The sequence below is a fragment of the Gekko japonicus genome, unplaced genomic scaffold (assembly GCF_001447785.1).
Source record: "Gekko japonicus isolate JY-2015 unplaced genomic scaffold, Gekko_japonicus_V1.1 scaffold75, whole genome shotgun sequence".
Taxonomy (NCBI): Eukaryota; Metazoa; Chordata; class Lepidosauria; order Squamata; family Gekkonidae; genus Gekko; species Gekko japonicus.
This window is the reverse complement of record NW_015173124.1, coordinates 366,729-381,709: the sequence shown is the minus strand read 5'-3', so window position 1 is coordinate 381,709 and position 14,981 is coordinate 366,729. Positions and strand designations below refer to the sequence as shown.

The 14,981-nt window shown below is 42.6% G+C and overlaps 1 protein-coding gene across 1 annotated transcript in view; it reads left to right on the top strand.

The window, feature by feature from the left end:
• Positions 1-13,945: 13,945 nt before the first annotated feature.
• RAD54L (RAD54-like (S. cerevisiae)) overlaps positions 13,946-14,981 on the top strand; it is a 33,092-nt gene continuing 32,056 nt past the window's right edge. The window contains exon 1 of the mRNA XM_015421947.1: positions 13,946-13,981. Within this exon, the coding sequence (XP_015277433.1) occupies positions 13,946-13,981 (36 nt within the window). The remainder of the gene's footprint in view (positions 13,982-14,981) is intronic.

Sequence of the window (14,981 nt, the reverse complement as noted above, 5' to 3'; positions counted from 1 at the left end):
GCTCCTGAGGCAGAGACAGCAGCCACCCCGGAACCTCGCCGCTCTAACCGCACCAGGAAGCCACCAGCGCACCTGAAGGACTTCGTCTGTGGGTGCATTGCGAACCAAGGGGGGAGGGGTGTGATGTATTCAGCCTGACATGCCCGGGCTGGCCAGGCTCCATCCTCAATAGCTTCATGCCAAAAGACAATGGGCCACTAGGATCCTAGCCAGGCCCAATGAAAGGGCTAGGTCCCCAGCCGGGAGGCCAATAGGTCTCTCGGTTACTGTAAATAGCCTATCGGGAGTGGGGGGGGGTGTTTAGGTGAGCTTGGTCGCAGGGTTTCTGAAAGAATATAAGCCGGCCTGCGTGCCGGTCAGTTGTCTTTGTTCCTGACTAAATAAAGGTATGCTTATCTGAAATCACTCTCCGTCTGCATACTTTTCATAGTCCAACATCTGTTTTCTAACAGTGACTACCAGATGCCACAGGAAAGACCAAAAGCAGGGCTCACTGGGAATCACCCTTTCCTGCTGTCTGCTCACATGCATCTGAAAATCTTAAACTGGAGACAATATTTGGCTATCTTAGCTAATATCTAAAAAACAGATCTAACCATAATTATGCCCAATTCCATTTTAAATTAATCTAAACAAGTAGCAGTAACTACATTTTATGGCAATGAGATCCAGAATGCAAAGTTGGGTTTCCTTTTGTCTGTCTTGAACCTATTGTTAATGAGTTTCACAGCATAATGCCAAGGTCTGGTATAAAGGTTCCCAAATCTCCCTTTTCTGTTTCTTTGGCTGGGCAGTCCCTTGTCTTGTTCTTTGTTTCACTGTCTGTCCCATCCAGTTTAGTTAAATGTATACAGATATATGCTGACCCAGCCTAGGGAAATGAGGGACCAACTAAAACCCATCTTTTGTCTTTGTCTGATAATGGCACATGAGAGGGTGATGGTAATTCAAAACGAACAAACTGCTTTATTTCACTTTTGAGAGGAAATGGTCAGGTAGGTATCAGGTTTAGGACTTAGAAGGTGAACAGGCAACAGGAATGAGATAACTTTGTATAAATATAAACAATATATAGTTTGTCACAATTGAGTAGCTGTTTTGTTGTACAGTCAGATCTTTTAAACTGTGGGGAGAGATCTCTTGGCAGTCTCTGCTTAAATAAACAAGCATAAGCTTCTTTGTCTCAAAAATACAAGTTTGTGAAGGCATAAACATCTACCCAAGTTGCAATTTTCCTTGTTAAAGAACTGATAGGGATCACACACACCCCTTTACTAGGTGCTATTTCCCTCAGAGAAGGGCTACTCTTCCCACTTCCCTAATTCAGGATCCTCCTTGATCCTCCCACTCTGCTTAACTCTCCTTCACTGTTTTCACTCCACTCTCAACTAACACTATCAAGTGTAGAATTCCATTTGAATCTCCTGTCACTCAGGGTTCTCAGAAAGGGCTAATTCATAAACCATTTGCTGTCTGTTACATCTGGTATTATGGGAGAGGGAGAAAAAGTTTATCCATGTCCACTTTCTTTACACCATGCACAATTTTGTAGTCCTCCATCATGTCACCCCACAGTCACATATTTTTTTCTAAATTAAAAAAGGCCCAGATGCTTTAACCTTGCCTCCAATCCCGTTATTTTGGCTGCTTTTTCTGCACTTCTACCAACTCTTTATATCTATTTTGAGATATGGTGGCCAAAATGGTACATGGTTTTTCATATGTGGCCATACCAGGGATTTGTATAAAAGGTTAATATGCTGAGCTGCAGACCAGAAGGTCTGTAGTTTGGCAGTTTGAGGCCCTAGTGCTGTGTGATGGAGTGAGCTCCCGTCTCTAGCCCCAGCTCCTGCCAACCTAGCAGTTCAAAAGCAAGAAATTGCAAGTAGATAAATAGGTACAGCTTCAGTGGGAAGGTAATAGTGTTCTGTGTGCCTTAGCTTTTAGTCATGCCTTCCAAATGACCATGGAAACGTCTTTGGACAGCACTGGGTCTTCGGCTTGGAAATGGAGATGAGCACCACCCCCTAGAGTTGGATTCAACTGGCTTTCAAGCAAGGGAAACCTTTACCTTTACTTTACCTTTTTGACTATACTGGCAGTTTTATTCTCATTTTCTTTCCCAATGATCCCTCACATGGAATTTTTGAAATCTGTTTATCACCACTGCACACTGAGTTGACATTTTCAGTGAGGTAGCTGCCATAACAACAATGTCTTTATGTTTGTTGGTCATCACCATCACAGATCCCATCCCCATATATGTGAAATCAGGATCTTGTGCTCTGATGTGCATCACTTCACACTTATTTAAATGTCATCTGCCATTTCATTGCTCATTTCCTACTACTTCATCCTTTTAACTGGAGATGCCAGGGATTGAGCCTGGGTCTTTCTGCATGCCAAGCAGATACTCTTTGTGGGTCCAGCTGCCAATTGGGGGGGGGGGATGCAGGGAAAGGCAAGACAACATTCATGTTTTTAATAACCACACTTAACAATCACCTTCTGGATTAAAATTGGCCACAACTTTATTGGTTACAGCTGTAAGCAGCCTTGGCACATGGGGCAAATGGATCCCAGCATCAATTAACCTGCCTGCTGCTTGATGAATTCCAGCCCACCCCAGCCCACCCTCACCCCCCGAATCCCTTAAGGGGATCCCCAGATGCAGGGAAAATGGACACGCAGGCTGGTTTTTCCTAAAATGGATCTGGGCCCATGCTGATACTGAGGCCAGGTGAGGCCCAAGTGGCACGAAAGTGCTGTTTAAATGCCTGCTTATGCCCGCCCCCTCCTTCAGCCCTCCCAACTGGCCCAATTGATCTGACCCTGGGAATGGGCAGACTGACATCCCACTGGCACCGCAGACCCCCCAGGCCCCAGCTGTCCACATGGCTGAGCCCAAAACTGCCGGATGCCTTTTGACACCCCTCTGGAGGTGTCAATAAACATGTGAACAGGAAAGAGCCAGTAGACATTGTTCGTTTGGATTTCCAGAAGGCTTTTGACAAAATCCCTCACAAAAGACTCCTGAGCAAACTTCAGAGTTATGGGCTAGGAGGACAAGTCCTCTTATGGATTGGAATTTGCCTGATAGACAGAAAGCAGAGAGAAGGAAGAAATGGTCAGTTCTAATAAATGGTCAGTTCTTCCCCACCATGAGCCCACAAACAGGACCCCAGGTAAGTCCAGGTACCCAGTGTAACTGAGCTACCCCTGCTGTATGTTATGTTACGTTGTTTTTAATAGTCTGTTATCATTCATAGCCGCAAGGTAGAACAAGAAAGCGTATACATTTAAATCAGAATTTTCATTGTAGCCACTGGTGAAAGCATCTCATTCATTGATCTCACTGTCTTCTTCCCACAAGACAAAAGTGCCTTAATAACAACTCTACTCTACACCCCAGCATTTCCTAAGACTTCGTGACTCTCCAGTAAGAGCAGGCTAATGGCTCCTGGAACATTTTTCTTCCCCTGTCCCATTATTTTGGGTTTTTTAAAAAATTATCTAGCCAGATGAAGAGTTCTGGTGAACATGAATGCTTGCAAACTATTTTGCACCATTTAGATTGGTCTTAATAAATGGATTTTGTTGGGGGGCGTGTTCTTTGGACAAACACAACTTCCTTTTCATTCTTCATTGTTGTTTGAATTCTGCTCCATCCTAAACATACTTGTTTGGGGTTTTTTTGCATTTGTGTGTGTGTGTGCATACCCATGCCTGGAAGTCATGGTGACCTCTGGTGACTCTTACTGTGGCATGGAGGATGTTCAGAGAAGTGGCTTGTTAGCCTGCCTCTGCCTTCTGGCCCTGGTATCCTTTGGAAGTCTCCCATCCAAATACTTGCCAGGGTTGGCCTTGCTTAACTTCTGAGATCTGATGAGATTGAGCTTGCCTGGGCTTTCCAGGTCAGGGCTAAACATGCTTATTTGGAAAGAAGTCTCCCTAACATCAAGGGAGCTCAATTTCAAGTTATTATGGTTAGGACTGGGCTGCAAGACACTTTTTACAGTAATCTGAAAAGTAGGGCCAACTTCATGGTTTTGTGGGGGCTTGGGCAAGAGACAAAGGCCATAGGGCACACAAATTGAGAACACTACTACAGTACCAGGAGTCTCCAGAGGGCCTTTGGCTAGCAATAGCATTCTGGAATCTGCCTCTCTGTCATGTCAAATATCTCTGCCTACTTCCATAGGCTGCATCTAGAGTATTCTTAAAGGCTGGGCTCCCTGTAAAAGATTTGTGTGTGTGTGTGTGTGTGTGTGCTTTTGATATATGCAGAGGTTGATTTTTCAAAGAAGCTGGAAGAATAGCAATCAGGCTTCCAGGAGCGAGTTCTGATTAAACACAAGAACAGTGAATAAGCAAATCATTACAACCAATGTCTATTTGAGAACTCTCAAATACAATGCACAAGCCTATTCCATTTTATTTCTTATATTCCCATTAGGGGTGATTGTTTGAAAAATTAGTCTTAAAGTGCCAAGGTGGAAGTGCTGGTGGTAAAAAGAGAGAACATTTGTCTGTTTATCAGGGAGGAAAAGAAATGAAGAAAAAGACTAAATTCTCAAAGAGCCTTGCTGGGATTAGCCAAAGGCTCATCTACTTGAGCCTTGGATAAATGGGCAGAAACATCTGGTCATATCTTTAAATAGAGAAATAAATGCTATCAAATGTTTGTGTGCATTTATGTAACATCATTAAAACTTCAAAATATTGCCAAAAGTTTCTTCACTCATTAATTCGAATAGCACTGTATATTCTATCAGGCAATAGATAAAATTAGGTATTGTATGCCAAGACTTGCCCCCAAATGACATCTCTGAAGCAGCTATTGCCATCCTAAGAAGAGTTACACCCTTCTAATCCATTGAAGTAAATGGCCTTATGAGGATATCACTCTGCTCAGGATGGCACTGCTAATATTCTCCAGACTTTCAGATATCCAAGTTTCATGTGTCACCAAAATCACCCTTGCTATTGAGCCTAAAAATATTCATGGTTATAACTATGTCATAGATTGCAGGCTGGGGCTTTGTAATACAGAATCCTATGGCTGTCACATTTTGAGCAAGATACTGGGGAAGGCAGAGTTTGAGGAGGACAGGAACTTCAGTACAGTATAATGCCAGAGTCCACTATCCAAAGATCAATTGTTCTCCAGATGCTACCTGGAGGTTGATCCTAAGGCCATTTATTTATAAGTGATCCTTGTCAAAACTAATACATAAGCTACAACAGTGAAAAAATGCACACAAGAACCTAAAAGCAAACTGAACAAAATTTTAATCCAGTGGCACCTTTAAGACCAACAAAGTTTTATTCAAGGTATAACCTTTCATGTGAAGAAGTGTGCTTGCACACAAAGGCTTATACCTTGATTAAAACTTTGTCGGTCTTATAGGTGCCACTGGACTCAAACTTTGTTCTGCTGCTTCAGACCAACATCCCATCTGAATCTAAAAGCAAACTGTTATGGCTAATGTGTCTAAACGTTCTACCAGTGATTTTTTTTTTTTGCATTTTATTTTATTGAAGAACTGAGTTACAAATAAAGATTACAATTTTAGTTAATAATGCATACATACATTCTTAAATCACAATTTCTTCTTTTGTTTTTCTTTTTTATAGATGTACATATACATTCGTAATTGCTTTAATATTCTACAATAAAAGCTTCTTTTCTTTCTTCTGTCTCTTCAGTTCTTCTGTCTTCTCAGTATTTACCTATGCTACATTTTAAGCATTTTAAGCAAAACTTTCAACAAAACCACAAAATTAAAACAAAATACACAGGCTCAAAACCATTCATAGTATTTCTTTCTCTATTCTTCTTTGAACCTGAGTTCAGTCCAAGGGAGGCCCATGGGCCGAAAGGACCTAACCTTTCACCCAAGGACTGTTGAAGGGAGGGCACATACCCACATTCGCTAGCCGCTACCCAGTCGCCCTATTTCAGATATAAAAAGGACAGTCCTCAGAGAAGACCATGAATGCTTGTTGTTTAAAAGGAGTCTATATGTTCTTCCGGCTCTTCTCAGTCTTCAGAATGACAGATTCTGGTTGCCTTTAATGGAGTGGGAGGTGATCTTGCTTTCCTTTTGTTATCTGTCTTCTCCCATAGTTCACCTGGTGATTTATTTAAAACAGCCAGCAACTGCTCTCCAGATGCCTGGTCAAAGGCTGTATAAATCACTTGCTTATATTCCACACAGAGTTTGCCTGTGTTCAGCCAATGATACTTGATGTCTAACTCCCGGAGTTTAGTTGTAATTGGTTTCAACTCCCTTCTTATCTTGAGGAATTCTGGTGGAAGATCAGGAAACACCTGTATCTTTACATCTTGATATTCCAAACCATTTTTTTCTCTTGCCTGTTTTAATATCCATTGTCTGGTTCTGAAGTCCTTGAAAACTGCAACAATGTCTCGATAATAAGCTGAAGTATTCACTGTTTCCTCTCGTTGTCTGCCCACCCGATAAGTCTTTTGAATTAAAGGAGCCACTCCTCCCTCCAGATTTAAAATGCCAGCCAGCCAATTAGCAATACATTTTTTTAGTTCCGCTCCTTCTTCAACATTTGGCTTAAATCCTCTGAATTTCAGATGCAACTCACAGGAATGATAATCCAAAGAAAGACTGCGTTCTCTAGCCCATAAATCAGGGGAATTACAGGCAGTTTGTTTCTCCAACACAGATTCCTTCTTTAAAGCATCTTCATCTGTTTGCTTAGTTTGCTTAAACTGTTCTTCTAATGTATCCATACGCTAGAATGCTGGCTTTAGCATTTCCACAATGTCCATTCTTAACTCTTGTCGTTGTTTAGCCAAGGCTTCTAAAATAAATTTCGTTGTAAGAGTAGTCCCTTCCTTATCAGTATTTCCCAAGTCCATTGTGGAGGAGGTTCTAGCTTCAGCTTGAGCAAAAAACCCTGTCAAAGAAGGCATGTTATCCGTTTTTTGCTTTGCCTTCTGCTTCCCCTTCTTATCTTTCCTTGGAGGCATGTTTTTGGAATCTCAAATAAATTCAAAAGGGTTGAAAATAATTAATTAAGAGCGAACAGACGGCGAGCTGAGGGTAATGGCTACCAACCACCACGGTCCGTAGCCCCGCCCCCTTTTCTAATAGTGATTTAAAGTTACAATTCACAATATTATCTATGCACACTTACATGGGAGTTGAGGTGTAAAGGCCCAAGGAAAACAAAAGGGAAAAATTCACGGGGGGGGGGGGGGAAATCTGTTCCCCCTGGTCTTTTTTTCAATTTTTCTGACAGAAAAATTGGAAATTGGGGAAATAGTCTTGGTAAATAGAGTATTTCAAGTTAATTTGAAAATTATTAAAAGTTAATTTGGTATTGCTTATGAAGGTTTAAAACATCACCTTTATGTAGGAGAGTCAAGGACCAAGCCTTTGGCAGTGCTCACATGGAAGACAGTTATGTTTGAAATGGTTTTCTCTGTAAGCATTTGGTATGAGGGAAACCACTTCTCTCTAATGACCTTATAAATCTAGCTACCTGCCTTAAGACAGAAGTGTCTCTTGCACCTGGGAGGAGGATGGAGACAGCAGAAAGACTCTGGGTGGTAACAGCCCATGTTGGCTGTGACTTAAGCATCCCATGCCATCATCTGTGGCCCTGCCCCCTTTTGATTGCTGTGGGGCATTGGGTGGTGTGAGGCCAGGGGGCTTCCCTTTGGTCCATGCTGGACCTCTAAAGAGGGATGATTGGAGTGTGTTCAGTCTCTTTGCTGGCAATTCCACCTCCCTCCATTAGAATTAATATTCTGATGCTGGTATTTCTGATGGTCTTTGCTATGGCACCTGAGTGTAAACAGGAACAAATTATATCCAGAAGGAATTTATTAGATCTGGGATTTTTATCTTTTTGGTACAACCCCCTTCCTATGTTTATAGAGCATATAGAGCAGGGGTGGACTCCCTGCATAATCCTAAGGGGGGTCCCTTTAGGTGTTAGCAATCAGACCCCTCCTCTTGCAGAGGGGCAGTTTATGGCTTATAGAGGCAGAAACACCTCTCCATACATCACCCCAATATCTTAGTGCAGGACACTGCTTGAGCCAAAATGGACCAAGATGGATGCCAACCAGACACCAGCTTGGGAAAACAGTTAGAAGTGGCTGGCTGGCTATAACCCCCTCTTTGCCCTGGAGAGATGCATGACTTTAGAATAGGGCTGCCAAGCCGCGGTGGGGGATCCGCACGTCTTCACAGGATCCCTGCCGCGGGGGACAGCGATACATGTTGCACCGCCGTCGCCAGGATGTGACGCTACGTGTCACTCTGGCAACGGGATTCCAAACAGCCCCGTTGCCAGAGCGACGCGTAGCGTCACATCCTGGCGATGGCGGTGCAACACGTATCGCTGTCCCCCGCAGCAGGGATCCTATGAAGACGTGCGGATCCCCCGCCGCGGCTTGGCAGCCCTACTTTAGAACAATAGGTCACCCAGGACCTATTAATTCACTCAGCATAATCCCATCAACACCCCAGCCTCACTTCCCCTCGCACATTATTCCTTTTCCAATTGTCCTTCCCATCAAGCCTCTCATACCTTTTTGTCTAAACCATTAAGTCATTGTTTTCTGACAAATGCATCTTCCCCACCTGAGGGTACATTTTTCCCTATAACTGGACCACCCTGCCGCCCCAACTGTGTGTGTGTTGTGTGAGTGGGCTTGTTTTTCTCTTCTTCACAGAACAAAACACTGGCTGTTTTTCTCTCTAGCTCTGCTGCTTCCATGTAAAAAGCTTCCCCATTTCCACTCTGCCTTTCTCAGCTAGCTCTTGTTGTGTGTGTTTATTGTGTGCATTTTTTATTCTTTCTTTTTAATAAAAATCTTTCTGGTTGAACTTCTGCCTAGTTTATTCTGAAAGTTCTCTTAATGGGGAAAAATCCTGGTATCCATTGGTGGAGAATCCCAGTTACCTGCCTCTCACTCTGTCTCCTTTGCTAATCCCCTCAACTAATTAGGAGACTGCCTATTTGGGTAACAAAAGGACTCTGGCGATGAAGGATAAGTTGGCCACCTCTGGGGCCAGCATGCCACCCACACCCCCAAGAGGCTGGTAATGGACCTGAATAGCAGCTTCCACTGATTTTTGCCTTATAACTGGTTATCCCTAATTGGTGTGTGGAGGGGAGTTCACTACCAGCTACTGGGTTTTCAGTGGCACCTGTTGTTCTCACCCACACAGCGCCAAGTTCTCGGGAATATGTATGTTGTGGCCTGATTCCCCCCCCCCCCTGGCATATCTGTGTTGTCCTTCTCTCCTTCCTGTCTTGGCTGATCTCCACTCCAGGCCCAATAGCAGACTGGGTAGTTTTTGTTTTGAAGTGGTAGAATTGATTTGTAATAATTGCTTCCTACTACCCTCCTGGAGAGGAGCCTTGGCTTTGTGATTAACTCCCTGCTGATTTCTTTGAACTCTTCTCTCTTTTCATATAGCACCGTCCCATATTTGTGCTAATTTGACAGATGACACAAGTAGATGTTAAGGCATCCACTGTAATTTTGAAGCTGAATGCAGCCCATTTAAAAATGCTGCAAGGGCCTAATCCTGATTGGGCCTGCGGCATGGCAGGACCAGGCATACTTCCCCCCTGCACCTATTAAAGTGCTGAAATGGCTGTTGCCCCTCCCGTGGCTGTTTTCAGCACATGAAAAGGCACAGGAGGGAGTAAGAGCACCTTGTCCTCTTGAGCTGTGGCCTTGTGAGTCTGATGAACAGCTCAGGTGTCCTGCATTGTGTGTTTGAGATCCACAAGGTCAGACCAAAGTCCATGAAGGAGAGAGACTGGAGATGCATCGGACAGGCAGTAGAGACTTTCAGGCAGGCAGTAGTGGTGGCAGGCAGTAGAGACGTTCAGCTAGATGACTTGGTAATGGAAAATTGAAGAGAGCAGGTATGAGGAGAAAATAAGGATTAGCGAGGACACTCTGAAGAGAAGTAGTAGCAGTAGAATTAGCCTGACAGAATTTGCAGGACCAGCACACTCTGAGGTAGACAACTTACTCCAAGGATCTACAAAGCCTGACTGAACTCTCCTCAATACTGGTACAGGTTCTGATGTCTGGACCACACCTTTCATGTTCTTGGTGAATAGCAACTCCTTAAAGGAATCACACTCTGACAGGGTCCAGTGCTCTTTGGGCACTCTTGAGGCACTCGTGCCTGCCCTCCTGATATCTCAGATGAAGACGACTGCAGGGGGAGGGTCTTCAAGGAGTTTCATTTGCTTCCTCTGGTGCTTTGGGCTGCAGTCCCCAGGATCCCTGGGATACAGTACCCACTTTGCTTTGCCATGGACTGCATCTATCAAGGACACATAGGTCAGTGTTAAGGTCTGTACTAGGGTCTGGAAATAGTGTCAACTCTCCCCTCCCCCTCCTCCACCAGTGTCATGTTTGGACAGAACCACAGAATTAGACACAAACCAAAGATGTCAATGGGCCACATTTACTTCCACCCTTAGCTATAGCCAGAAATCCCACATTTCCTCTAGGCAGGCAAGGGAGAGATGCAGGTGGTTTTTAGGTCCAAGATTTTTAAATTAAGATTTGTCGTGACAAATCCTGGATGAACTATCATGCACCAATTGCCTCTTTAGGGCTTCATATATCTGAACAACTTTATAAACCTTATTTTGCTGATGGTGTTCAAAGACGCCAGGGTCTATCACACCACTTGATGATTTGTTATGTAATTAACAGATTCATTTCACAGTATACAAGCCCAGTTCATCAGCACAGCCTGAGCAGAAGCCAATATTTTAATTAGACTGTGCTAATTGTCACAATGCAGTAGTTTTCCTCTGCCTTTTTGCTGACTGCCATATGACCATGGATTGTACTTGTACACAAATTTAATCAAGCCTACTGAGACTGGTAGATAATAATTTAACATATACATTTTGTGAGACTAACAATGCAGTCTTCTGCAGAGTTACACCTATCTAAGACCAGTGAAATCAGTGGGCTTAGACTGGAACAACTCTGCATAGGATTGCAATGCCAAAGAGGGAAAGCAGAATGGAGCCCATTACCACTGAACTTCATTAGCCTAGAGACACCTAGATCTATGATATTAGGTGGCTTTTCTGAGAATCTGAACAACCCCTTTCCTTGATCACTTATCATACAGAACCCCCCCCCCATTGAGCTCAGAAACCATGTTTACAGAGCATTCTTTACAAAAGAGAGCACAAGTTGCTGGAAGAGGCACATCCCATTGTAATCTGAGCCGTTTTCAGGGAAGAATATGCCACAGAGTTCACTCACTTTCAAAGCTTTCACCACCTTTGATGGTCCCTCTGTCTGTTAAAACCTGTAGATTTTTTTGTAAACCTGTCATCACTTTTCAAACCGAGTAAGGCTTTCCTAGAGGAGTAGCATAGAAATATAATTCCTGTATCATATGCATTGACTGTTTCATGTAAGGGTGCTACAGTACCTTAAATACCAGACCACTAAATGTAACATAAGCTTTTGTGAACTTGAGCCACATTGTTAGATGCAGTCAGGTCCATGAACGTTTATGCTACAATATGTTTATTAGTCCTTAGGGTGCTATAGGGCTTTTTTTTTTTTGCTGCAATAAACTAGCTACCCCACTGGAATTTGATGGTCCTGTGTGAGGCTGGGGCAGGGGTGGGGCCACAGGTAACTTGCTAGATTGTCAAAGGGTATGAAAGAATCTGTAAATGTATTCCCTTCCTCTCTCCAGACTAGCAATAGGAACTTATAGTACAATTCTAAAATACTTATCTTGAAGTAAGCCCCACTGAATAGATCTGAGAAGGATCCTCAGTATACCCGGCACTATTCTGTCCCTGGAATGATGTCTCACTAATGGGCATCACTGTCCTTTCAAGAGTTTCATAATTTGGATTACTCTGGTGGAGAATGAGAAAACTCATGTATATGTAGCTATTTATCATCACTCCTCTTTCCTAAAGAAACAAGCACAACCAAATACAATACACACACACACACAATACACACACACACACACATACACACACACACAGAGAGAGAGAGAGAGAGAGAAAGAGAATGTGTTCCTTATGGTGAGTCAAAATCACAAATAATGTTAGTAAACAATATTGGTTGAACAGCTTCTAATCTACATCAGTGGAGCAAATAAAACTATACATTTTGCATCTTGAAAATTCATTCCCTTCTATGGTGGAATGGTTAAAGGTCTAGACTAGGATTTGGGAGACTGAGGTTCAAATCCCTACTCTACCATGGATACTCACTGGATGACCCTAGGCCAGTATCTCTTTCTTAGCTTAACCTACCTCATAGAGTGGTTGTTGTGAGGATAAAATGGAGGAGGGTAGAATGATATTATAAGATGCCCTGGTTCCCCATTTAAGGAGAAAAGCAGGGTATCAATATCTAAATAAATTAACAAAAGCATGCAAATTCAGCTGGTGTGGGGAAGGGGACAGGTTGTTTTATTGTCATTCTAGCTCCTTTTTTTGCCTCAGATTTCCTGACCTTGCGATTCCAGGGGTTCATTAAAGAGGACTGGAACCTTGCAATTACAAGAACATTCATCAAGCTCTCTAGCAATGTTTTGCATGGCAAAAACCAATGGAAATTCATTCTTTTTATTCCTTTGCTTCATTGCAGCCATATGCATTCCCATATCCAAGACTATATGAACTTCGCATAACTGACACTTAGCAGAATCACCCAAACATGGAATCTAATAACTGTTGCAGATGTTGGCATCCTGAAATTGTCAGTTTTTTAAAAAAATATCTCAAACAAGAAGAAGGAACTGAGGAGTGAAATGTCATGCCTTACACATTGTTCTGCTGTATTCACATGAACATGTGAAGCTGCCTTCTACTTGGTCAGGCTGCTGGTTTATCAAGATCAGTATTGTCTACTCTGACTGGAAGCAGCACTCTAGAATCTCAAGCAGAGCTCTTTCGCATTACCTGCTACCTGATCCTTTTTACTGGACATGCAGGGATTGAACTTCAGACCTTCTGCATGTGAAGCAAATGCATTACTGCGGAGCCACAGTTTCTCTCTCCTCTTCCTGCCACTATACTATGTTAGTTTGCAGTCTTGTTTACTTCCTTCCATTCGCCCTTGCTTCTCCTAAAACATTTTGGCAGCAAAATCAATAATAAAATAAAAATAGTGAAAATACTTAATTTGCACAATTATTTTTCACACAGAATGAATTCAATCATAGAATTAGGATTTAAAGAAAATAGATGTGATTTCCCCCTTGCAATTATCCTGCTTGGTGAAAAGAAATGTCTTCCTGGAGAACTGGCACTTTCTATCTTCCCTTCAGTGCCACTGATGTCTGTTGGCAATCTTCTTTTTTTCACTGCAGGACCCCATAAAATAAGCTCTAATAACACTGCCTAAATCAGTCTCCCTGCAAATCTGTATCATGATCTGCAGACTACCCCCTTAATAAAAGCTGGACACCTGCTTCTCTGTAGGAGCTACTTAGCTGCCTCTCTCATTCATCTCAGAGTACTTTTTGAAATGTAGGGAACTGATTTTTTAAAAAGAGGAAATCATCGTCTTTCTCTTTCCAGGGATAAAGAGTTTATACCTATATGCCATAAGTGTCTCTGAAGTTTGTGAGTGGTATGAAGCAGAAAGACAAATGATGGGCTGTAGAAGTAATGCATGTGAACTTAATGGATTTGACATTCTCCACAGTGACCCAGTAATTGGGTATAATGGGGCTGGGTGGTACCTGAGGGTTCATTTAGTTTGACCAAAGTATTGAGGCAAGTACTTGGTGAAGGGTCTGGGGTAAATGCATAATGGGAGGACGAGCCCTGGAAGACCATGAACAACTTGTGATTTCTCTTTCACTTCTAACGTCTCATCACCATACTTGAAGGTATCTGTGCAAATCAGTCATTCAGAACTATGGAGGAATATCTCTATTCTGCATATGATATTGAAGTATGCTGCCACTGAGTGAGTCCTCCCAAAGGACAGCATCCTGGTAGGGCAGAAGAACAGTCCTCCCAACACAGCATGAGGGAAAGGAACATCAGTAGCTCAACCTATTGACTGGCAGGGGAACATTTCTGGTTTGCGGTAGTGGATACCAAGTCTACCCAGGTGAGGAGTTCCATATGTGAGATTTACCCAGATGAAAAATTATAGAAGGACAGTGACAGAGCAGGAGAATCAAGATGGTGTCTTGAGAGAGAAAAAACTGAAGGATGCTCATTCAGTCAGACTATCAAATATTTCATTCTCATTAAAGGATACAGCTGAGACTTATTTAAAGCATTCCCTGCCTTTCTTCTCAGACTCAAAGTAGTTCATGCAGGTAAGAAGTTGTGATAACAATTTAAACAACGCGGCAGAGTTAAAACAACACACACAGACCACATCATTACCCAGCCTTCCCCACAGTACTTTTCCAACAGTTGCTTTGCCCTCCACAAAAAAGCTGTTTGAAATAAAAAGCTCTTGCATGCTTTCCAAAATGCTGGGAGAGAAAGTGCCCTCAACACCCATTCCAGTAAGCCATTCCAATTTACCAGGAAACAACACAGAATACCTTAGCTCTAGTTGTTGTGTTGCCTAACAAATTTTCCTAAGAGAGGTTACTGTAAGGAGAATGAAGAGGTTAATTGGCACATGATGAGAGTATATCAGGAGATGCAGTCGGATTGGTATAAGGCAGGGGTGGCCAAACTTGCTCAGTGTAAGAGCCACATAGAATAAATGTCAGATGTTTAAGAGCCACAAGACATGAACAAATATTACACACATTTTTATTTTAAAACTATGCACATTTGCTTTTTATTAACATTAAATGAGACTGCCAAAAATAAAAGCAAAAGGGGTAAAAACAGATATTGATAATGATATTCATTTGTCCAATGATATTTATTTGTTTGCTAATGATATTTATTTGTCTAAGAGAGAGAGAAAGAGAGAGAGAGAG